Below are 25,326 nucleotides of genomic sequence, written 5' to 3' on the forward strand. Positions count from 1 at the left end.
GTGTTGGAAGTGACAGGAGAAGAATATGTTTCACTTACACCTAGAAAACCCAAGGATCCTTCTGACCCTGCTACAGCTTATTATTAATGCAAAAAGTGCTGTGAACATTACACAATTTCCCAAGGACTCTGAGAGCACAAACTGAGGAAGAAAAAAAAAAAAGTAAATGAAGAAAAAAAAAAAAACACCCTATAAATAATTTTAAAACAATGCAAGATTCTGTTTCTAATCCATAACCTTTTAGTCCTCAAAAATGAGCTGTACAAAACATGAACTAATTAAGATTTACGTGCAAACAGTCAACTGAACTGCGTTTTGATGGCAAAGTGCACATACTATGCTTAGCAGTAGAAGGATTTAATTTGGACTGTCTCTTTGGTTTGCTTTTTGAAATTGCACAACTAGGTTGATATTTCTATATCCCTGTCAGTACGGGTTGGCTGTTCTGGATCTTCAATCAGACAATAAAACTGGCACTTTTTCTGCTTTTGCCAGTCCTGAAGTTTGAAGTATCTGAGTTGATACTTCTTCCCTGCAAACAAAGAAGGTAGAATAGAAATGAGGTTTTGAATGATAATCAATTGCTGTGCATATCTAGAAGCAAGCCAACAGGAGAATGAAATAATTTCCGTGTTCAGCCAAATATGACAATCTGTAGTCAACATTCTATACTTTCTTCTATTTAAATCTTAACAGTTCCTGCATGTGACATGCGAGCTAATGATTATGATGGAGAAAAATGAATTTCTGGGTTGCAGAATCAGAGACAATTCAGTGTAATCAGATGGGTAACAAGATCTTGGACAGCCTGATTTAGAAGTCCTCGTTATTTCACATTTAAGGAAGAAAGGAGTTAGTCATGAAAGATACACAGAGAGACAGAAGAAGTCAGAGGAAAAAACTGGGCAATTTCTTTATGGGGAACATGAAAAGGGGGCATGGTTATAGAGATATAAGGGTGAGCTAGCTGTGAATAGCAGAAAAGATACAACCAAGAGACTCTCCACATAACTGAACTGCTTCTAGCTATAATTAAGTCTTCTTTATGAAAACTGTGGAATATAATTTAATGATCATGCTCATAAAAAAAAATGGTTTGCATGATATGATTGTGGCTTATCCTAGTCTTAAGAAAACGAACAGTGCTGAACAAAGATGAATCTTGTTGAGAATTTTACAATGAAAAGAATGAAATGAACATTTCATAAGTGGTAGGCAGACAGTGGAGTTTTATACAATCTTCCCACACTCAAAATGTGAGAAATTACTCTAAGATCAGAGTCTACTCTAGGTCTATAAAGTTGGTATGCAGAACGTGCATTTCAACTTTAAAATATTTTGCAAGATACCTCACAAATTACAGGCAACTTCAGAAAAATTAGAAAGATACTGTAACAGAAAAGTTTTGAGTATTTCACTGTACCAAATGGAAAGATGCAAAGCAGAGGATTCTTAAGTGAACATCTGCCAAAGCACACACTACAACAACCAACTTTGGTTCCATGAAACTTGGACCACCTTCCAAAATGGTTATTATCAATTTAATTTTGTTCTTTTTGAAGAAAAGATCTTTTCACAAACAGAATAGCTTTCCCTGGTAAGGCTGCAGTTCTAGTTGAAACATTAACAATGATATAGTGAAAAACAGAATTCCCTCTGTATTATTTGACCATTGGTTTAGAAATAAGCATTCTTCAGTTAAGAAAGCAGTGACAAAGACTGAAATTCATTAACTGACAGACCTAAAAATGCAGAGATAAACAAGGAAGCACCATCAAACAGGTGAGTTTCTTATTGGGTCTGAAACATACAAGATGTTTAAACTTCTCTATTAAAAAACTAAGTGATTTGGGAGAAGACACAAAATCTTCAATTACTCCATTTCCAGAAGACACAATAGCCATAGCAGTAATAAAGAATGTAGCATAAAACTCATTCATACAAAGCAATTTGGCTAACTTAGTCAGCATAGTGTGAGAAAGCAATATGATTTATTTTGTTAAATTACAAGATATGTATCTTAGAACAAAGTAAACAGACCAAATTTAAAGGATGGAGAACCTGAGAAGTGGTAACTTTGGGAAGGACTTACTGGTCAACAGTGAACAACTCAGTCGAAAATTCACTCTCAAAAGTGAATTCACACTCAAAGCAAGGCATTAGCCAAGGTAACTTAGTCAATCTTCAGACTTGCATACAATGAGCCATCAAATAGAGTATGTGCATTACATTACATTTGTATTTGATGCATATTCAACAAAACCACTAAGTTCCTTCTGGTGTCCACAATTAAATAGTGAATTGTAAATGTTTCTTAAAGAAGACTCACAGAATTGAAAAATATGAAGAAGTCTATTACACATTGCTAAAGAAAGAGAAAGAAATTAGGAGCAATCTGAACACAATCTCAAAGTTTTTACACTGAGAAGATTAATTGCAACATTTTCTTTGATCTAGTAAATATGGCCATATATTGAAACATGCATTTACACTGAAACTATAGGTAAATCTTATCAGGAAAGGTCCTTGCTGTAAAGAAATCAAGCTGTAACATATTCTCAGTCATTTGTTATCATTTAGAAAAAAACATCCGATCATGATTTTAGAAGTTTCAAGGCTGATTATTTTTTGGAAAAAACACCACTGTGACCTGTGGCACAGGTCACGATAATCTCTTCTACCAATCATATCTATCAATTTACTAATTTCACACAACATAAAAAAAAATTGATGATAGCTGCATTAATAAGAAATCCAACTCTTGGCCTACAGTGTTGACTTTTTTTTTCTTGTCAGTAGCCTTTCTTACTGAAAAAGAAGTTATTAACTTCTGAACGTAGCTATTGAGAATTAAACTTAGTTATTAAGAATTGAAACATCTTATTTAACCATCTTCTCCTACCACCCCCTGCAACTAACAGGATTTGTTGCTATCACAGACTTTACTTCACTTGTTTAATGGACTCTTCCCACAGGTTTTGCCCATCTTTTCTACTTCAAACATGCTTGCAGAAAAGTTTTTAAAATCCACTTTTCCATAGCATACTAAACAGAGTCTAGCAGAAGATGAAGTTACTCTTGGCTTAAGTTGTTGTTGATGTTGTTTAAATTTTATTAGTTCTACCATGCCTGAGAGATTTTCTGTCTTGCATTCACCTATACCTTTCCTCAAGGAATAACAAGTCTAGCGAGGACTTCTGGAGTGCAGTGAACACTGTTCATGCTGTGTCCATCGCCAAAATGCAGCAGACATCAGTCGAGTTTGCTGTCTACCCAGTGATTAACAGCTGAGAAACTTTTATTTACAGCTGATTTAATCTGTTCCAGTGGCACAGAATTCTAGCATGCAAATGCAAGCACATTCTTTCCCAATTGCAAGATCCTGCATCTGGGCCAGGCCAATCCCAAATACAGGCTGGGCAGAGAATGAACTGAGAGCAGCCCTGAGGAGAAGGACCTGGGGGTGTAGGTTGGTGAGAAGCTCAACATGAGCTAGCAATGTGCACCTGCAGTCCAGAAAGCAAACTTTATCCTGGGCTGCATCAAAAGAAGTGTGGCCAGCAGGTTGAGGGAGGTGATTCTCCCCCTCTTTCTGTTCTAGTGAGACCCAACTTGGAGTACTGCCTTCAGCTCTGGGACCCCCAGCATAAGAAGGACATGAAGGTATTAGAACAGGTCCAGAGGAGGGCCACAAAGATCATCAAGGGGCTGGAGCACCTCTCTTCTGAAGACAGGCTGAGAGAGATGGAGATGTTCAGCTGGGAGAAGAGAAGGCTCTGGGGAGACATTATAGCAGCCTTCCACTACCTAAAGGGGGCCTACAGGAAAGCTGGGAAGGGACTCTTTGTCAGGGAATGTAATGATGGGACAAGGAGTCATGGCTTTAAACTAAAAGAGGGTAGGTTTAGATTAGATATAAGGAAGAAATTCTTTCTTATGAGGGTGGTGAAGCACTGGAACAGGTTGCCCAGAGAAGTTGTGGATGCCCCATCCCTGGAACTGTTTAAGGCCATATTAGATGGGCCTTTGAGCAACCTGGTCTGGTGGGAGGTGTCCCTGCCCATGTCAGCGGGTTTGGAACTAGACAATCTCTAAGGTCCCTTACAAACCAAACCATTCTATGATTCTACAAATGGGTCAGGATTTGTGTTTGTCCCCTGATTTGATAGTATTTCTCAGTTTGACAACTAAAAATTCTCCTGCAAGAAAGCAGAATTAATATATTATTTTTTTCACATGTAGCGTAATAAAGATTAATATTTTTAATTGCAATCAACCTTTTTGGTTACGCAGGATTCACAGTCTGGCTTGTCCTGGAGATGAGTTGGAGCAGTGTACAAAAGGATGCTGTTGTTACAAGACTTCGATTTTGCTGGCTTCATAAGCACAGGCACACATTCTAAAGATTGCATTCTGAGATTCACATCCAAAAAAAACTGCTCTGGTCTCTACCCCTTGTGCCTATTTCATCTTTCCATGACCCTTTGTCTCAAGCATCTCAGCTTGCCTGAGAGAACCACAAAATTGTTCCACGTCTCTCTCCCTTCCATGCCCCTCTCCCTCATGGCCACATCCATTACTTGATTGTTTATTTGCAGCAAACCTGGCTATCTACTTCCAGTCTTCTCACATGAAGGGGAAGCATGAGGTTCCATCTTGTTTCACAGTCTTTTCTTACCATGATACTGCTCCACAGCTCAGCTTATTCCCTTCTGAGTATGTGACAAGAATCCTTCTCAAAATTTCCTGAGTAACGTCAAGGCAACTTTCCTAACCCAGTATCAATGAGTTCAACAAAACTGGAAAAGAAACTGCTGCAAGGAAAAAAAATCTTTCCATCTACACAGCCCCTGAACTTGATCTCAACAGAATTTTTCACAAAAACAAAACAAAACAAAACATCTTGATGAATAAACTAGTGTGGAAAATTTAGGCTTGAATAAATTTTCGAAGTTCAAACTATGGTAACTGACAAACTGTTTCATATTTAGTAGTAGTGAAGCACCTTAATTACACATAACATGAGCAACTCTAATAGAAAATGGACACAAAAAACAGGTACATAAACAATAGAATATATGTGTATATATGTATATAAATATACATACACATGTATATATATTAAAACAAGGTATATGTGTATATATATATATAATAATATAATATGCATATATTCTCTTTTGCCCAGAGAAGTTGTGGGTGCCCCATGCCCGGAGGTGTTCAAGGACAGGTTGGATGGGGCCTTGGGCAACCTGGTCTAGTGGGTGGCATCCCTGCCTGTGGCAGGGGGGTTGGAACTAGGTGATCTTTAAAGTCCCTTCCAATCCAAGCCATTCTATGATTCTGTGATATATAATACACATAATTTATTCAAACATACTGCAGCCTTAGGTCTTGTCTGTTAGAAAAACTGTACATGATAAATCAACCTGATTCACTATTAAATTTGTTGCTGTTTTTCAGGAAACTTAACATTTTCCTTTGCAAATACAAGAAAAAAAATCATTTTCATGGCATCTTTATGAGAAACTTAACTTAACATGTTTTAATTAAGTGTTGGAATTAGCACAAAATTACAGATCAGGACTCCTACTCTTCATCAAGTCACTTAAGAGACAGAGAAACAGTTAGACACCAAATTGTCCCAGATATGAAAATCTTTTAACTACATGTTCATAAACCCTGCCATTATCCTCTTCTATTTGTACAATAAGAGTGATGTGAAATTGACCACAGTAAGACGTTAAAAGCCCTGAATGAAAATAATTTAGAATAGACAAAAGGCATTACTTTAATATAATACATAACTAGCCTGCAATATACTTTGTTAATGTTTCCTGACTTACAGCGGACAGCGCAGACTGCTGCACTTAAATTTATTAAAATACCCCACGTTTGAGTAAATGCAACATGCAAGACCAATAGCATGGTTAATAATGTTACCATTAATACCGTTAATTACCACATTGCTATCCATGACATCAGTCCCAAATTCATACACATGTATACTTCATATGTTCAAAGATCATTATAGGTTCTATAATTAATATTTACTGTCTCACTAGAAACAAATATGCGCTTGTGGAAATCCCAGTGTGTCAAGTCCCAAAACAGAGAACTGTATGCAGAAAGGACAAAAATGTTCCTCTTGGAAGAACATTTCCCAGCTTTATGTTCTGTGCTAGCCTCGTGCTTGTTTATCCTTACTGCAGCGAAAGTTTTGAATGCACAAACTGCACGTGGACTTTAAATGAACACTCAGGAGCAAGTTTCTACCCAGAGAGGCAGAATCTTAATGCTTGTAGCAACATGATCAATCTTTTAATTTGCTACAGCCAGAACGGAAACTGAGTCCAAGCAAAAGGTCAGAACAGGCATTTTATATTCTCTGTTAAAGGAGAGGAGGAAAAAAAATGTCTTTGAGGAGTAAAGTAAGTAGCTAATGAGACACAGCACTGACAGCTGGAATTTAATAAGTATCCCCTTCACAAGGAAAATTGCTCTTAGTAATTAAATACAGGTATCACGCAAAGCTTCTGCTTAGAACCAGACTTCAAAATCTTTCTGTCAGTAGGACTGAAGGGGTTTTACATCCCAGGTAATATAAGGGTGAGTTTGCCTGGGAGGCTAGTCCTAAATGAAGAGGGTTAATTGCGTAAAATTCACAGTCATGTCAGTGGTAAATAATTCCAAAGGGACTTGTTCAGATAGTAGTCTGGCAATACTGAAAAACAGACTGCAACTAAAAAGACCTGTTATAAAGTCCGCCAAAACCTGAGACATATTAAAAGTTTATTAGTCATTTCAGAACTAAAATGCTAACACAATCTTTTTAGAGGGATCCAAAATTCTTTATTTTCCAGGTCTGTAGGGCCATAAAACTTTACCTGAGAAAATTTTAAACAATCTTCTAATTAATCACAGAATTTTATAACCTCTCACAAGCTGTACGTAAAACATTAACAAGGTAGGGAGAAGGAAGTCCTATTTGTACTATGCATGATTCTCAGTCCAGCTGACATACCCCACTAGATGAACCACGTTAGAATTTAACATCAGTCTGAGATTATAATGGATACTAACACATGGAGATGGTATTTCATGTATGGGACTGCATGCCTGTAAATGAAGGAAGGTACAAGTCTCTAAACTACTGTGAACATCTGGGAGGGCAGAGTCTAATTATATTTCTGTAATTTGTAACAACGCCATCAAAATATGACCATGTAACATATTCTCAACTTAATACAACTCAGATCCATAGAAAGACATCTTGATTCTTACATAATTAGTAGTCCAATGGAACTGTGTTGGTATCAGGAGAAGAAAGAATTTTAAGTATCTACATGGGTCAGTGCTTTTACCAGGTAGAATTGCATTTACTCTGGTATACATAACATAATTACACAGCTGTAATTACTGCAGTGTAAAAGAGCTCTGACTCTGAAATACATCTCAACCTACCTCATAGAACATAGGCACATCCTTAACCTTTTTTCCCTTCTGATTTCCAGATTCTGCGATCTGTAAGGAAATAAGGTATTATATTGTGAGTAGATTTTAAATTTAAACAAATTATTTTACTTGTTATTCTCTTTCACTAAACACTACAGTCACGCTCTAAATTGGTAAGGAATCATCTTAAAGTACCCACGTATCTTAGGGAGAGAGCTTTGATGACCAGCATCTTGAAGAAAAGTCTGCAGAAAACCCCACTGTTTGCAAGGGACAGACTAGCTTATGCACTAAGCTTTTCTTCTTCCATTTTCTCATGAATTAGTGTAATTATTAAAACTTCCTCAGAGAATTTAAATAGGGTTTAGTTTGTTATTAAAAGTTGATTTCTTGGAATACCTGTCTGAAGATATCTTCACGTGTCACCACGCTGAAGAGCTTCCGTTGTGGCACCTGCACAGCAAGAGACAAGGCAGTCGTGTGGATTTCATCCTCAATTTTGGTCCCAACCACAAAAGCGATGCTAGGCTTCCAGTTATCCTATTTACAAAATAAAATATTTAATGCATTAGAACACAAGCACACAAAATGCTTCTCTGCAGTTTTAAGGAGTAAGCCTGCAGAGATGATTACTCTCTTTAAGACATGTTCAACATTAAAATATGAATCACACTGAAATAAATGATACAATCCCAAAAAGCACGTACAGCTTTGTCCCAATTCCTTCTTCCATCAGGTGGCAGCATTATGCTGTGGAAAACACAAATGCCTAGAAACATTCCAAAAACCTCCGCACAGGCAAAGGCCGCATTAGCATCACACAAAGATAAAATCACTTTAAAACGTTATTTGGAGATTTCACATTTTGGTAAACAAACAAGAAATAGAGTTTTAAATGTATGTGTTTATACTGTTGTCATTCTTTGCTCTAGAAAAAATAAACAACTTTCAGCCCAGAACTATTTTCTAATTTCTAATTGTAGCATGGTTTGTACTATGTTTCAGGAGGTTATATTTACTCATGCTATCATTCTTACATGCTTTCAGTAAGTGTTCTGAAACATGAAAAAAATTGTATCAGTGGCAAGTTATATTTCATGACAATATCAACAAATAAAAAACACTAGCAGCTTGCAAACATCTGCAGGAAAATACACATGCATTTTTAAGAAGAAAAGTTTGTTTTCAGCATAAAAGAAACGCACAGCAAGAGAAGATTGTAGCAAGTTACTTATGGATATACATCCACAAAAGCTTTAAAATGATGTAATTTAAGCAACTGGTTAATCTTCTTCTCCACCTACTTCTTTTACTCTAACCTGCCAGAATCCCTCTAGGAAAATGAGCTGCTGTCTCCAGCACATCTACATCTCTCTCTAGTCTTCTTTATCAGCATCAGTGACACCTTAAGCACTTCTAGGGGTTGTGCTTTCCACTTTTCAGGATGCATCATTTTTATTTTTTTTATTAAGTTCAATGTTTGCATGTGTAAACTGCAAGGATGTCAATAAAACTTAACAAAGGTCAACATGGAAAGAGAATCAGTAAGACCCAGGTGGTCCCAGGGCATTGTCACACACTAACCAGGACCAGCTTAAGCAGACTCACATGCCAATCAGTACACATCATGGCAGGGAAAGATTTTAAAGACAAATTTAAGAAAGGTTGGTAGCTTTAGGACTTTGATGGAAATAATTTCATATGCATATATCATGTACAGTGTATATGCGCATGCTTGCAGAAAAGAGGAATACAGCTTGAGTTTATGGTAAAGTGAGGGAAAGGACCCTTCAAAAAAAAGTTAGATGGAAGTGGTGAGAGGAGATATTTATCTTTTTCCTGTTGTAAAACACCCTTCCTCATTTGTTCTTTCTCATATCTGGAAAAAAAGAAAATCCTACCCTAAATGTTTGCAATTTGACTAACTGATGACTTTAGATGGGAGAAAGTGACAGGTGATGTGATATAAGTTTCAAACTAGTAAATGCTTGCAATGTTTTATCATACTCTTCAAGTAACAAAACATAACGTTGCTTAAACATGGCATAACATGATTATACAAAAGTGCCCCTCTTTTTAACCACATAGCTGCTGGTGGAAAGTATTCTGAAAGAGCTTGGTATTTCACCATCAAAACATGTGTACAGGAGCTGCAGTTAATCTGAATTCAAGTTAAAGTTGTCATCGTATAGCTGCCAAGAGTTTGACTCAAAACTTACTATTCTTTGAACAATGCATGTGGATGTCCGTACTTGTGTGCAAATGTACTAATTTTTAGGCTTTCGGAATTGCAAAACGTCGAGATCAAAAGGCCCCCATGTGGTGGCATCCTGGTGTTCCCATAGCTCGTGAGAAAAGCTACATCCACATGCTGAGTGAATTAATGGAGCAAGTGGTATCACCAGAATGTCCTCTTCAGTGTGAGCCACCAGAAGAGAAGCATGGGGCCCTGCAAATGTCACAGACACACAGTGACAGCACAGAAAGTGCACCATACTCAGGAATTAGGGTTTAGATTTGCGGTGAGGCATGGTACAGCAGCAACAGAGCCTGTTCCTACAACTTCCTCCAGTTCTTTCGATATGTGAAGAAATCTCCATCAGAGTCCTAAAACCTCTACCTTATGACTTCTTTAGTTCCTCCTTAGAACATGCTGGTGTCTCTGTGCCCACAAATTACACCTGCTTAGGACTGGTTAACATCCTGCAACAATGATGTCTGTGAAACCTGTCTTCTTCAGAGAACTGTCTCTTCTTGACCTCTCCATCCCTTTCTCACAATGGTTGCTAGCTCATTTCTCCTTCCATTTCCACTCCCTGCTCCTTGTCAGAGTGCCATAACTTCTCCGAATCCTTCACACATCCTTTACTTGCAACCCTAGCATCATCTTTTCCTCAGTTCTTTGTCCAGCTAGTTCCTAAGGTTCATCATCTGACCCCATTTCCACCTTTCTCAACCCTTATATTCCTTGTTAAATTCCTAGCACCTGTAATATCTTCCCAGGCACTTTCAGAGTTCTGTCAGAGTAATGAGACTTTCTCTTTTGCAACACTGCTGCATTCCCAGGGAAGGCACCAGAAGCAATGGAGTGAATTTTCCAGGTTTCCACTGTGGTGGCCACCTTCACAGCACCCCGTAACAACAAAGCAAAACATCAGGGTAAATCCTGCTTGTGAAAAATTGATTTTTCAAAACACTTAGGATCTATCCAACTAACGTTCTTGGGATTCAGCAAAAGATATGCCCTTGACACCAGCATGGCACCTCTTTTTCCTTCTGCTAATTCTCTGCTTCAAATAGACAACCTGCTAGAGCTTCTCCACACAACAGCTATGAGAGTACTTATAGCATTGGCCAAATGCTGGCTAATACCTAACAACATCTAAAAGACACCTGGTAGTGAAAATCCACCTAACAATTCTGAAGAAGTATATGCAACACGATACAAGGTCTTTTGTGTAAAACTTTAAACAGCATTAAGCAATATTATCCTATCCCTCTATGAATCAAATATATATGCCTTTTATGCAAGAGGTACAATACCTGGAAATTGGAGCTAGATAAATGCCAGAAATAGCTACACACACTTTTGCAGGGAATAATGATCTAGAATTCCCAGTCCCTAACAGCATGTCATCCATTCCTTCACTGACTGTTTTTGAAGCTCATTTTTCAGAAAAGCTGAACATTCAGATCAGTAACTGGACTCAATGAGGACAGAGAACATGCAGCATTAGTATATAGTTTAAGGTGTTTAAGTGACTGCTTTTTTTTTCTGACATTAAAATCTATTATTTTTGCAACATCGTCCTTATGTTATCAATAGTGTAACAGTATCCTTAATGTACAAGGCACTGAAAGGATAGAGAAGAAACAGACCCTGCTTCTACAGCTCACCACCTAAAATCACAACATAAAAATGAGAAGGAAAAGTAGTAAAATGTATATGGTTACTTTAAAAACATTTTCTCCCTCAATATACAACTGTTCCTCTACTTAGTTTAATTCTTTCAAATGTTTTTGTAGAAGTGAGACCTAAGAAAGGATCTGAAGGGGGATAGATTAGTGACCCTAAGGCTACCTTAAATGAGGTTCCCAGCTTAAAGAACAGGACAGAGAAAACCATGCAAGTAACTTGAGGAAAAGCATGGAAACAGTCTGGGGAGGCTGCCACTGGGAGAGCAGCAGAAGCACTACCTACTCGGAGCCTCAAGCCTCAACTGTGCTCTTCTGTAACCTGATTTTTTTTTTCCAAACAGTTAAAAATCAGTATACATATTATACATATCTTATTTGTCATGCTACTATTGGAATAATAAAGGTATGTCAAAAAATCTCTAACTTCCATCCATGCCGAAGAAGAAAGAAGACGCAGCTCACAGAATTTTCTTTCCTTTTTAAATCTGTCTTGTACTTTCTGCTTCATTTCCTAGACACAGAAGAGCAGCTGTTCTAGAGAAGACATTTTAACAAATCAGGTATATTGACTGCGTTTGCAGTACTAGTTTCTAGATCTCTTTTGCTAGGAAAAGCATCACACAGTCACCTCATCCCCATTTCCAGGAAATCTGAGTATCTGTCATTTTTCATTGTCACTTATTCTTCTGGTATTTTATTTTTTTTCCAAGGGCCACAAGAAGTAGGCTCATTTCTTTACACCTTAGTTTCAAATATAAGTGTAATGGCTGAAGAGAAACATTTGAAAACTCAAACTCCAAACACTTCAGCATCAAAAGGCAAGAGTTCTTTAATCTCCCGATTTTTAAGTAAAGCCTTCGAAATAGTGAGATTTATTAAAGATTTATGAACACCTAGGAAAACATCCCCTCTAGCATTCTTTGCTTTCAACAATGAGGGAGCTTGTAAATCAGCAAGTCCAGCAGGCTTTACTGGAAAAGGTTGCTCATCAGCCATTTTGCAGCCCTCATGTAGTGACTGGGTAGAGCACCAGCATTAAGAGATCTCCAAGTCCACTTTCTTTACCTCTTGACTGACACATGACCACATTGCTCCTGGCTTCTGGTTTTAGGGGCCTGAACTTTTGCTGCATTATCCCTGCAGGTTACAGAGTATCACAATTCAACTGAAAATCTAATTCCTCTCCAAAGAGGAAGCAGTATGAATAGTAATCAAAGCGGAGTCATCCAGTTCAGAACATTTTAAATGGTTTTATACAAGGTTTGCTTTCAGTTCAAACTTCAAGCCCTAAAATGCACATAAAGTGGCAGAAACAGCACATATGGGAAAACAGAACAGAATGTGGCTTCCAGTTGCCATGCTTAATTACAGTTGCTAATAAGGACATATAATAGATAACAATTACTTCAAATGTCAGGGCTGTATTTGCCCAGAATTTCACTTAGCAAGTATATTTAGTGACTTAAAGCACACAAAGGTTCAAACTAAGCATTTTAGTTTAATTTTGTAATTTAATTTTGCAGTGAACCCAATCAAAATACCTTTATAAATATATGAAGAAAAACACATCTTGCAGCTGTATGTTCTTCTGCACAGCATGTTAGACACAAAAGGTGCATATAAACTATAATGTGAGGCTCTCCAAAATCCATATTTCCTCTGTACATGTTTTTATGTTGTCTGTTTGCCAGTTTTCACAGTGTGCTTAAGTAAAAGCCATTATTTGGTTAGTAAATACCATTTAAATCATATTTTAGTTAGCATACCCTTCCATAAAATGTTAACACCACTGGTAAAATGACTCCTTTTCATAGATCAGACTAATAAAATATGGTAAGTCATAAACACACATTAAAATGGGAAATTTCATTGCTCAGCCTATCTGGTACAACATAAAACCAGTTCTAGTAAATTCCGTTTGACTCCACTAATAGGAAAAAATATTATCTAAACTGATAAAAGTAAAAGATTTTAAAATTCATTAAACATGATTTACCAGGAGAGAAATGTCTTTAATTGATAGGAGTTCCTGTCATCTCCCAAATAAATTCAGAATCATACGGTATATCACACACAATGTAAGAAATAATTTTGTACAGTGCGGCTGGTGACATGTATAATTAAAGTAGCTCAACACTCTGTGTTACAGGCTGCTTTCAGTTTATGTATTCAAGCTTAAATTATGTATGCTATATATTTACTGAGGAGGGCGGAGGAAGAAGATAATGTGGTTAGACTATTTGCATAATGAGGTTTGATTTGAAAGATCATTTTTATCCTTTAATAAAAAACCCTGTAAGATTAAGTACTTAAGAAATGCAGTTTTCTCCATGTTCAAGAGGAAGGAACAAAAATTTGGCAGCCTAGACATACTGTTGCAAAGGTGTGCTTTTACACAGCATGTTTATTTATATTAAGCATTCCCATGTTTGACCATACTTGATGAACCAGAGATCTGCAGGCATTTAACAGCTTTGCACCATGTATACCCCTAACCAAGACTATCGGAGCTGAACACGAATTTTCCTGCAGTAACAATTTTTAGCAGTTGCCCAGCATCACAGAAGCCTGAGCTCAAACTGACCCCGAGGCTCTGCCTGCTAGCAGCATGACAGAGAAAGTGGAATTAGTTTAACTGGAACATAAAACAGACGGACAATACCAGAATTAAGAAGCCAAAGAACCTTAATTAAGCCCCGCTGGGTATAGACATTATGATAATCTTTAATTAGGCGATCACAAACTTTTTTTCCTACAGTATTCTTGCCCCATTCAGTGAACATATTCAACATTTTCTTTCCATCTGCCTCAATGTGTGGTCCTGAATAATCCTAATTCTGGCATTTCCTATATTTCGAGCATTTATTTCTTACCTTTTAAAAAACTTCAATATAATGGTTTGCATTTAACAAATGTAATAGGTTACATATAGAAGCAGTGGAGTAAACAAAGCACTTTGTTCAGCGAGTTCACTGGACAATATCCACAGCCTTCATAAACACCACCATAAAAACAAAATATCACTAATTGGCACCTTGCTAGCAAGCCCAGGAAAAAGGCCAGGCACTGAGTAGGTGTTGGAGATCGGACCTGCACTCAGCCCCATGCTTCAGGGAGGTTCTCCTAGGGCAGGGGAGGGATTTGCTAGCAAGAAAGGGCTCGAGCGCTTTTGAATTGTACTGAAAAAGGATGTTCTGGGGGAAAAACGGGAAACAACAGCCTTAGCTGAGCAGCACTTACTTCAAGTTGTGATTTTGTCCGGCTAAACTTGTACGATATTGTGACTACCAAACAAAAAAATAAATGCAAGGGAGTACTTCAGAGACTTTTGGACATCTGTGGCATTTTTGGAAAGCTGATTAGTCAATTGAAAAACTGCCTCCTGAATATGGAAATCTTGATAATTACTAGAACTAGTGCAATAAAAACAAGCAAACAAACAAACAAACAAACAAAAAACAGAACAGGAAAAAATACCCTTGGTTTTCGAGTAAGGCACATCAGGGACCCAACAAACAAGGGAGCCATGGAAGTCATTTGTCTCACTTACAGAAGTGGTGCTAGGTAAACACATGCTAGATAAATATTATTGTTTGGGAAACTGCTACGCTATTTTGAAATCAAATTCTTTCTCCCGAGTCAGGATTTATTAGAGTTACATTGCTTACACAGAACCTGGAAACCCAAATACGCCTTCAGATCCTCACACGCTGTTAAAAAGAAGAAGGGGGATAAAAAAAAAAAAAAAAAAAAAAAAAAAAAAAAAAAGCTGCACACACCGAGGCAGGAAAATTACAGCCTCGCATTTTCAACGCTGGAGTTAATGCTGTGTCAGCACCTCCATCAAACCCCGTTGTTCAGCAGTTTATATAAAAAGCTCGCTCCCAGCCCCAACTTGGCACCCACCCCGCCGAGGGGAGGGCAGCGGGTGCTCCCTGGGGGGGTGGGGGCACCGGGGTGGGGTGAGAGCCCCTCCAAACCACCCCCTTGCCCCGCCGGGGCTGCCCCGGGTCCCCCTCGGTGCCTCCTTCACCTCCTCCAGGGCGGCGGCCACCAGCGCTGCCTCCCAGCTCTTCGCCGCCGGCCCCGAGGAGGCGGCGGCGGCGGCAGCGGCGGCCTTGGGCCGCTTGGGGCCCATGGCGGTGCCGGCAGCGGGCTCAAGCCTCACGCGTCGCCCTGGCGACCGGCACCCGCCCGCCCTGCGGCCGGGCAGCGGCTCGGGGCCTCGGGGGTTGCCGTGTTGGGAACGGGGCTGTGGTGGGTTGGGGACCCGGCAGCGGTGCTGGAGGCTGCAGGTGTGGGCGGCGAGGCAGCCCCCCAGCCCCACATCGCACCCCCGGCGCTGCCAGATGTGCCTGCGCCGGGAGCAGGAGGGGAGAGAGGGAGGCACGGTTGGGAGAAAGCAGGAGGGCTGCCAAGATAAAGAATTCATTACAGAGGAGTCATGTCGTGATCTCACACTGGAGACGAGTGAAATATTCTGTGTGATTTAACATTTGGTGAAAATACCCCAAACCACATGGTGCCCTTCCCCCAACCGGTTGTACCGACCAGCGCTGCTCGGAGCCTCCAAATCTTTTATTTTAACTTCGCAGGAGTCTTTCAGCCACGCTGTGCAGCCCGTTACTGCTTTAGTCTGAATTTTATTCTAGGAGGATACTGACCTCATGTATGTGCTTTATAGAAACACCTTTAATTACACGCTTTTAGTGGAGAAATAGGAATTCAGGTTTATAAGGAACATAAGATACAAGTCTTGTATCATCCTTCGTTTGCAGAAGTGTATCTTGCCCGGGTTTGTAGACAATGATGTAGTTTATAACATGGGAAAGCTGCACAGTAGATTTGCCAACATCCATAAACATTTTCCCCCACCCCATTTCTTGGCTGATGTCCATTTTTCTCGTTTTGAAGTTTTCTTTTGTTGTCCAGGAAAGAAAAAAAAAAAATCAGACTGCAATTGTTCACAGAAACAGGGATTGTGACATTTCCATCATACCCTTGTTCTTCATTAAGGTCTTGGATATGCAGACTGTGCCTGCTGAGGTGTATTGAGAGCGTATGGGGAAGGAGGATCAGGCTAGGAACAGCTGTTACTACAGCAGGACAGGACAGAGGTATGGGGCAGAAGGCACAGTAAAGTTGCCAAATGCATTTACTGTTAACTGTCCTGCTTTTTTATGGCTCAATTTTCAGGGTTGGATGTGAGAATCAGGATGACCGACTGGTGGGTTCTGCACCCAGCTCCTGATGGTACGGCTGGAAATACGCACCACCATGATGTCAGTGAGAGATGAGGACTGCTTAAAAGCACTGCCTGCTGTGCCCACACCTGGATCTGTAAGCTCAGGGTTGTTGGAAGGCTAAAAGACAAAAAAGTCACAAACAGCTCAGAGAACATGAACAATAGCTGTGAGAATCATGAACTGGCCTGGTTTTATCTATTGTGTGTTTGCTTGGATGAATAAGGATTAGTTAAAGGAAATTGTTTTGTTTTGCTGCCTATCGTCTTACTAAACACATCTAACTAACTTGCTGTTTATTGTTGTTGGATGCTGTAGCAAATAGTGAGTCAAGCTGAAGCAGGACAGCTGATCACTGGGAGCTTAAAATGACCTCCACCACTCTCCCGAACAAAGGAGAGAAGGAAATTATATTTATTCCTTGTTACAAAGGGCCCCAGTGTATTGTTCTAAAATAGGTTCTCCACTAATGAAGTCAGCTAAAGATGTCTCCTGTTTGGCTGCTTGTCCCTGTCCATTCAGTTGTGCTGCCAAAGATGCTTGTAGGCCAAGCTATAAACCAGATCATTGAAACCCTCTTGGTTAAATCCTCCAACAGACAAAAACAACAAATCAAAAATATTGGGCAACTATGGCTTTTGTTCCCTCCAAGTCATGCAGACTGCAAAACGCCCAGTTGTCGCCAAGCCATCTGAAAACCTCCAGCTTCCTTCTGATAACTGAGATGAAGTTACTGAAATCTTAAATCTTGTATTAGCAAAACTGAATGTAATTCAACTATACTTATAAACCAAGAATGAAAGTAATATGCAAAATAAGGATCCAGAGTGACTTTATGTGGTTTAGTATACTTGCTAAAAAGGAATGCACAGATGTAAAAGTGCCATTTCTACATAGAGAAATTGGTTCTGCCATTAGAGCAAGAGTTAATGGGCAAATCTGTAATGACTTTTTGTACGACAGGAATATTGATGATGAAATTTTCAGTGGCAACCTTAAAATTTTCAAGTCACTTTTTCATTTTCTGTCTTATTAAAAAAACAAATATGAATACATGAACAAATGACAGTGGAGTAACCAAAGCTGTGACTTTAAAATAAACTTGCAATTCTAAATAATGCTGTGTGTAAATACAAGGCAACTTGCATTTTCCTGGGAGAGGAGTTAACTACTCCCTATATTCTCAATTTGTACAACAGGGTAAGAAAATGTGCAGGTTAATGCTGCAGTGTAGCTGCACACAGTAACATTCCTGTGCCCACGTATTTAATAATAATATAGAAGAGATCTTTCCTTCTAATAATATAGAAGAGAGGTAGGTATAGTACTTACATCCTTCAGGAGGAAGAAACACTATTTGCCTTTTACTGTAGTGTGATTTAAAGAACATTTGCTCATACTTGCTCTCCAGTAAAGGGTGAAGAGAGAAAAGATACTACTAGTTGTAAAAATCATGTCTTCTCTACTTGATATTTCCTGAAAGACTACAATTGACCAAAGAACTAGTAGAGGTTCTTAAATAGTAGAGGATCTTAAATAATTAAAGCCTGACCAGCTGAGAGGGGAATTAATTTTAATCATGCATGTTTCTTTTTTTTTTCATTTTTTTTTCTTTTTTATATATATGTATGTTTTTAAGTGATTATTTTAAATGCTTGACAAATATTTTGAAAAAATGATCTTCTCAGTAAGAACCATCAACTTCTCTCCTTCAGCTGACAAGTCAGCAAAGAGTGTTCTTTGCTCAGGTTGTTAAGAACACGCTTAATTACTTTATATTGCTTTCCTAGGATTTAAATGTTTAAATGTTTCTTAAACAGCGAGGCTTCCTGAATTATAGCTTCAGAAAGCTGTTTCCGTTTTGGAAAACTTTCCAGAAGGCTGTCTAGAACAGCTAACATGGCCTTCAGCACTGCTAAGGAAAATAGTCCTTCATATTCCTTCATATTCCTTACATTTCTAAAAGAAGAAAGGTTTGTTTTTTTTTTCTTGAGAACACTTTGTGTTTTTTTTTTTTTTTTTTTTTTTTTTTCCCCCTCGGAAATGAAGAGGGAGAAGACCATAAAACTCATGTCGCTTTCCTTTTCAGTTTCATAGGGCTGTAGCACCCAGGCTGGGAACTGTTTTTCTTGAAGTCTGCAACCCCCCAGGACACAACCATCTCACAAGTTACACAGATTTGGCAGCCATTGCATGTGTTTCCCCAGCGTCCCTGAAATTCCACATATCAAGTTGGATGTAGGAGGTCTTTGCCTACAGTTGCTGTTCTGGCCACCAAATGCTTCCTTGCAATTTGTTTCTCAGTTTCTAAATTTGTTTATGCAGTTTGCATAAAGCTTCCCACATGAACTACATTGGCCTTGTGGACGTAGACCAAGTAATACGTTTTGGCGTCAGGACCTATAAAGCTTATTTCTACATCAGTGAATTATCAGTGCAGTTTAGTTAACAATGTGCCCTGAAAGGAACAAAAGTTGAGCATAAATATATTAGCACAGTCCCCTTCTGAGTGTGGCAAGGCAGGCTTATAATATCACTGGCAACAAAAGTCACTAATTTCTTAATGGATCTGTTCTAACCATGATGAAACAATAAAATAAACCCTGTAAAATAAACAATAAACAATAAAACCTTCATCTGACTGTAACAGGCCTTCATAATACAATCATCTAGCATGTAGGAGGTGCTAGAAGATGCTGAACTGTAAGATCATGCAGGAGTGGTTAGAGAGAAAGGAGGCACTTAAATGTAGAAAGAGTACAATTCAGCCCGGAGTCAAATCTACTGGCCAAGTGGCAAGGTCTCTGCTCTGAATCAAAGCTACTGCATGTGCTTATCAATAGACATAACCTGTAAATATGCTGCTTAAGCCTGTCCATCTAATAATGTGGCCAAAATCAAAGGAAGCTGTTTATGTTCTCCTCTCCCCCAGGCTCTAGCATTTGGTGTTGGTGGCCAGCCATTGTTTTTTCTTCACTCATATTTTCCGTCAAGCTGAGTTACAAATGTATGTAGCCTCTGTTGTTTATCAATAATATAACATGCAGAACAAATCAAACTTCCTTTATATATACAAATAAGCTTACATTTAAGAGCCTTCACCAACTTTGTTTTACTGAAAAGAAAAACCAAAAAAAAAAACACACCACCAACAAACCAAACCTTACAAGGCCCTGCATTTAATTTCAGAAAAGATGCTTTCATAGCCTAGTCTCTCCCACGTGTATGCATGTGCAAGGAGAATGCTTTTTCCTCTCTGTAGCCAATGATATAGGGATTCCTGGCAAAGCTCAAAATGAAATCCATTATCATCTGTCAGTAAAATGACTTCCAAATTCCAGCTGGATGCTGTGCAAGTCTCTTTAAAGAAAGACTCCCCCTGCATTTGGTATTGTAGTTCCACTGTCTCTCGGTAACTGGATTTTGGAATCAATTCATTGTTGCCAGTCACTAAAAAAAGTCCAATTTCTGATATCTCAGGCCTTATTCTTGCATCTTCCAAAACAAATCATGAGGTTTTTATTTTTCTCCTTGAAGAAGTAAATTCAAGGAAAACATTTGCCCACCCTTGGCAAAAGCCAAAGTCCCCGTGCCCTCTACAACCCTATCCTTCTGCACGTTCAAATCCTTTATCATTGCGTACTTCCTTCTGGCATAAAAGCAGTATTTTCCCTAAGGTTAGAGAGTCCTCCATTCTGATCTGCTTCTGTAGCACTCCTACCACTGTCAAGAAAGGGAATCTTACACAGTAGTGCTGAGCACAAACCACTAACCTTTCTCAACAGCCAAACAAAGCAAAGTCTAAATAAATGGAATTTGAAACATTATACTCTTACTGGTGCAAAAATAAAACTGTTTCTAATCCACTGAAAACAAACATTAACACCATGGAGGGTAAACAGACCTAAGATCCATGCCAGAGCTTGCGCTGAAAGTATTGATAATAAGTGGTGGAAAGACATGGTGGGTTTGTTTGTTTATTGTTTTAAAGGAGAAGACATTAGTTCTAACAATCTATGCAGTCTGAACTAGAATTGCAGTAATTAAATAGCTAGGATCATAATTCTTTGACTTTGATGTCCTAATTCTGTGAATTCATATTTGGATGATTTTTAACTGTGAATTTTCTGAGAGTAATGTCCAACTGTAAAATAATTAAATTACAGCAGTGTGATTTATTCTGAAACTGTTCCTTCAGTTTTAATTCCCCCTCCTTTCTTTCCAACCCTTTTCCCTGAGCATATGCATGCCCCTAGTTCAATGATTAGATTTTGGAAAGAAATACACAAAATAATATCTATTTCCTGCCCTATTTTGGCACCTTTCTCTCTGTGTCACACTTGTGCCTAAAATCTGCTTTATAAAACAGTAATGATTAAACTTGCCAGTCCTATGACTGTATTCCAAAATACTATTGTGCCTTGATTTATCATCCACTAAATCTTTTACTCTTCCTTAAACCTGAAGTGTACCAATATTCTTCTTACCTCAGACCACAACTGCATCCTGTACTTCTCTTTTTCCTTCCTGCACCATTTCTGCTTCACAAGTTTTCCTCATTCTGCATCTCCAAAAATCAAGCAGTATCCCGATCCCCTGAAATTTCCCCCTGCTTCCAGCCCAGACCTCTGCCTGTGTCAGCAGACTGTGGCACCACCAAGACTCAAACCCAGCACCTTTCAGCAAAGGCAGGAACCTCACTTTGATGTTCAAAGCACCATCACCTCTCTCCTGCCAATCCTTGGTTCTAGATATGTCTGGTCTGTGTGATCTGTTACCCATCTGCCGAGCACCTTAGTGCAAGAGATCTTGGCACAGTGCTCCAACAGAAGTATTTATGTAGGTGTGGTTGTCTTCCTCATCACCTGCCCTGGCATGCCTCCTCCCTAGCACATTCTTAAGTGACTGATCACCACCATTTCCTGGCTGATATGAAATAAAATAATATGAAAGACATGGACCTGTTAGAGGGGTTTCAGAGGAGGGCCTGAGGACAATCAGTGGTTTGGAGCACCTCTCCTACAAAGACAGAATGAGAGAGCTGGGAACGTTCAGCTCCAGGGAGACCCTCTAGTGTCCTTCCAGTGCTTAAAGGTGGCCAGAAGGAATGCTGGGGAGGGACTGTTTGTCACAGAGTGTAGTGATAGGACAAGGGATAATGGTTTTAAAGCAAAAGAAGGTAGATTTAGATTAGACATTAGGGAGAAATCATTTATTATTGGGGTGGTGAAATGGGTTGCCTAGAGAGTTGTGAATGCCCAATGCCTGGAAGTGTTCAAGGCTAGATTGGATGGGGCTTTGGGCAACCTGTTCTAGTGAAAGACATTCCTGCCCAAGGCAGGAGTGTTGGAACTACCTTTAAGGTCCCTTCCAGACCACTGTTTCTACGAATCTGTTTTAAATAAAAGACTATGGGAAGGCTAGGTGCTGCTGTACATAGTGAGTTGGCAATCTAGAATTTGGCCAGCCATCCTATAGGAAACCAAATAATATGGGCATCCTGAGGGCATCAGAATCTAGCTCTGAACCTGTGTAGTGCCCCTTACAAGTGCTGTAGCCCCAGGTATTACTCAGAAAAACTCAGTGAAAAACAGGTGTCAGAGATGAGCAAGCTAAGAGCATCTGCGTGCCAGGGCCTCACCTTACAGCCCTCCAGCTGAGTTAAGTGAAAGATGAAAATTATTATGAAAGGTGGTTTACCTTTGTGGAATTACCTGTAATAGAATATTATTCTTTACCTTCACTGGATGAACGCAGTGCAGTTTTGCAAAGTAACCCCCAAAAGACAATTCCCTGCACTCCTCCAAGTCTTCTTATCTATCCTATGTGCAAGATTTTAGTGAGTCTCAACAGTAGGGGAAGCAGAAATAATTTGTTCTTTGTTTCTGTAAATGACAGCAAAAGCAACGTTCTGTCAGAATTTCTGTATTTCTTTTAGCTATTTGAAGGAGAGCAGATTTAGTTAAGTATTCTCAGAAAACTAATTCTTTATTCAAAGAGTGAATTATGTAATTTTAAGGAAACTAAGTAACAAAATATTGTTAAACACTAAAATAGTATAACTTCCCTGAAAGCCTCTCAGATGCCTTTAAATGACTGATTTAATGTAAAAGCTCCACTCACTACTGACAGGTATTTTCTAATAAATAACAGTTTCAAAGAACAAACAGTAACACCTTATCATTAACATAATGCAGCTTCTGCCATGGCCACCTACATATATTCAGAAAGCTTTAAACAAATAGAACACAGCAGGACTTTACAGAGATCAAGTCAAAAAAAGGATTTCTAATTAGCACTTTTCTTAGTGAACAAATAGTATAAACATTAATTCCCATCAGCCAAATTAATAAATTCACACTAACATCAGTTAGAATGTAAAATGAGGCCTTTTCCCATCTCTCTTGATCTCATTACAGCAGGCAAAGCAAAACATTTACTGTGCTAGGGATGCAAAATGCTAAGGGCTGTCAGTTGAGCAGGTACAATATTTAGCTAAAACCTGGCCAGATTCCCAACATAATGACCCACCTGAGCCAGTGTTCATGACATCTGTGGTGTTTATTTTGTACCTAGTGATTTCTGAGAGAGGGACTAGTCAGCATTTGAGAATAATGTGGAGAGATTTGACATAACCAGCTGAGCTCAGCAGTTTGGCCCAATGTGCCGGCTGTGGTGTCTAAACTCTAAATCTGTCCAGCGCTGATGTATTCTGAGTACATGCAAATCTACACAAACATCCGAAAGTCATTTTGACTGCCTGTCATCAGTAACTACAAAGTAAGACTGTGAGTAAAATGAAACAAAGCAGAATTTCTTAGCTTTCTTTAAAATGTATGTTAAATGCCAACAAAAAGTTTTTTTTTGGTGAATGTATCTTCTTCCATTTGCCTTGAATTATCTTTGCTTTTCTTCATCATCCCACAAAATCCTACAAAAACTAAGCAATAGCATCTTAAAGAAAGCCATGATGAATTAGTTACTTTTAACTGCAAACTCCTGTCAGTAAACCTTGACTACCATTACTACCAGCATGCATCAATGAAGTACAACTTGTCTGGTTTCCTCTTATACAAAAGTCTAACATTCGCAAGATTTATATGAATATATATATATATATATATATATATATAATCATATATATATGATTTTGCAACCCAACTATTGCTTTCCAGGACAGAAAATTAATGAAATGGTATTGAAAGTCTGTCTTCTGGTCTAATGATGTTTAGACAGCATTAGAAAAAGACAGAGCTATGCCACCAAGAAGTGTGAGAGTTTGTGTGTAATAAAAGGCTATGCTGAAAAAGAACTACTTCTAGAGCTGTTTTCATTATATTTTTCAGAGGTGATAGAATTTGATTTCAGCAATCATAATTTAGCTTTTGCACAAAAGCTTCAACCAACACTTTAAGTTGTTTTTTAGAGCTCAGTTCATGGGATTCCAAGCTGGTGCAAATATATTACTGTTATTTGGGGGCAGTAAGCTAGCTGTGGGAACAGTTGATCAGTTTAGGAGCTATGAAAATATTGACTACTAAAGCTCAACACTTACCTCATTCAGACCTTGCCATCAGAGTTTGAGTAATTCTAGATGTTTCGAATAGCAGGCTGAGGCCCAGATCCATAGGCAGTTAGCTCCCCAGGTACCTTTGAAGATCTAAGTTGATGCACATGGCTCAGGCACCTTCTGCCACACATCCTGGATCACTAGAGGTATAATCACATCCAATCAGAGGTCTGTCTAACGGGGCAAAACAGGGCAGATTGAACTGTTCTACCCTTCCCTTCTGTCCAGAACGAGGGCATCAGCATTACACAGCAGATATGATTGGCGGCACTTCTCATCCAATCCTTCTAATGGATTTAAATGAAGCATTAGGAAGTTCATCTACCACACATAAGAGGGTGCTGTTTAAATCAGAGACTTGGAGATTTTTACTGCTAAGCACTGTAGAAAGTGCTATCATTTTTACTTTTCAGAAACATGAGAAAATGATAAAAAGCTTTATACTTCCATAAACCAAATTCTTGCCTAAATCTTCATAAGAAAGGACTATTGAAGATGCCGCTTGGCTTTGGGAGGCACTCCTCAAGGCTGCATTTATGCCATCATTGATTATTTCATCAACTAGCCAGGAACAGTGTGGTTTTCTGAAAGAATGAGTACATTCCTATTCCGGATTTTATCTATGTATGGGATTTGAAGGCATGGAGAAAACAAAGGAGGGATGGAGCTCGAAATGAGAAGCCCGAGGCACACTATATCACTGCTGCTACACACAGACAGCAGCCCATGCAGCTGGAAGTGTGTGAAGGGTGAGAAGACCAAGTACTGAAAGGCAGGCACTTGAGGCTATGAGGAAATAATTCCAGTTCTGCCCATGTAAATATGCTGATGGTGGGGCATGGTACTAGTGGAGCATGGCAATATTACCGTTAGGGACTGTCCTATGCTTTTAATGTCTTATTAAACTGAGGTACCTTGACCTGCCTTAACCCATTTGTTTGCCCATCCTCTAATGTTGGGCTCTATACCTCCACTTATGTATTTGGAATTTAAAGAATTGTCAAAGGAAGGAAACATTATGCACAGACTTTCATCTATTTGTTTTTCTCAGGTCAGTGGGGAAATACAATGTTTTAATTGAGTTTTGAAAGGCTGATGACCTAGAGGGAAGCCCTGGAAATCATTTGCATTAGACTTTTT

At 38.9% G+C, this 25,326-nt stretch overlaps 1 protein-coding gene across 1 annotated transcript in view; it reads right to left on the reverse strand.

Moving 5' to 3' along the window:
- SPAG17 (sperm associated antigen 17) overlaps positions 1-15,511 on the reverse strand; it is a gene marked incomplete at both ends in the record, with an annotated part of 105,561 nt that extends 90,050 nt beyond the window's left edge. Inside the window, 3 exons of the mRNA XM_084283157.1 lie at positions 7,465-7,524; positions 7,855-7,995; positions 15,407-15,511. Coding sequence (XP_084139283.1) covers positions 7,465-7,524; positions 7,855-7,995; positions 15,407-15,511 — 306 coding nt within the window. The remainder of the gene's footprint in view (positions 1-7,464; positions 7,525-7,854; positions 7,996-15,406) is intronic.
- Positions 15,512-25,326: the final 9,815 nt, after the last annotated feature.

The sequence above is a fragment of the Netta rufina genome, assembly GCF_964035555.1.
Source record: "Netta rufina genome assembly, chromosome: 1".
NCBI classification, from domain to species: domain Eukaryota; kingdom Metazoa; phylum Chordata; class Aves; order Anseriformes; family Anatidae; genus Netta; species Netta rufina.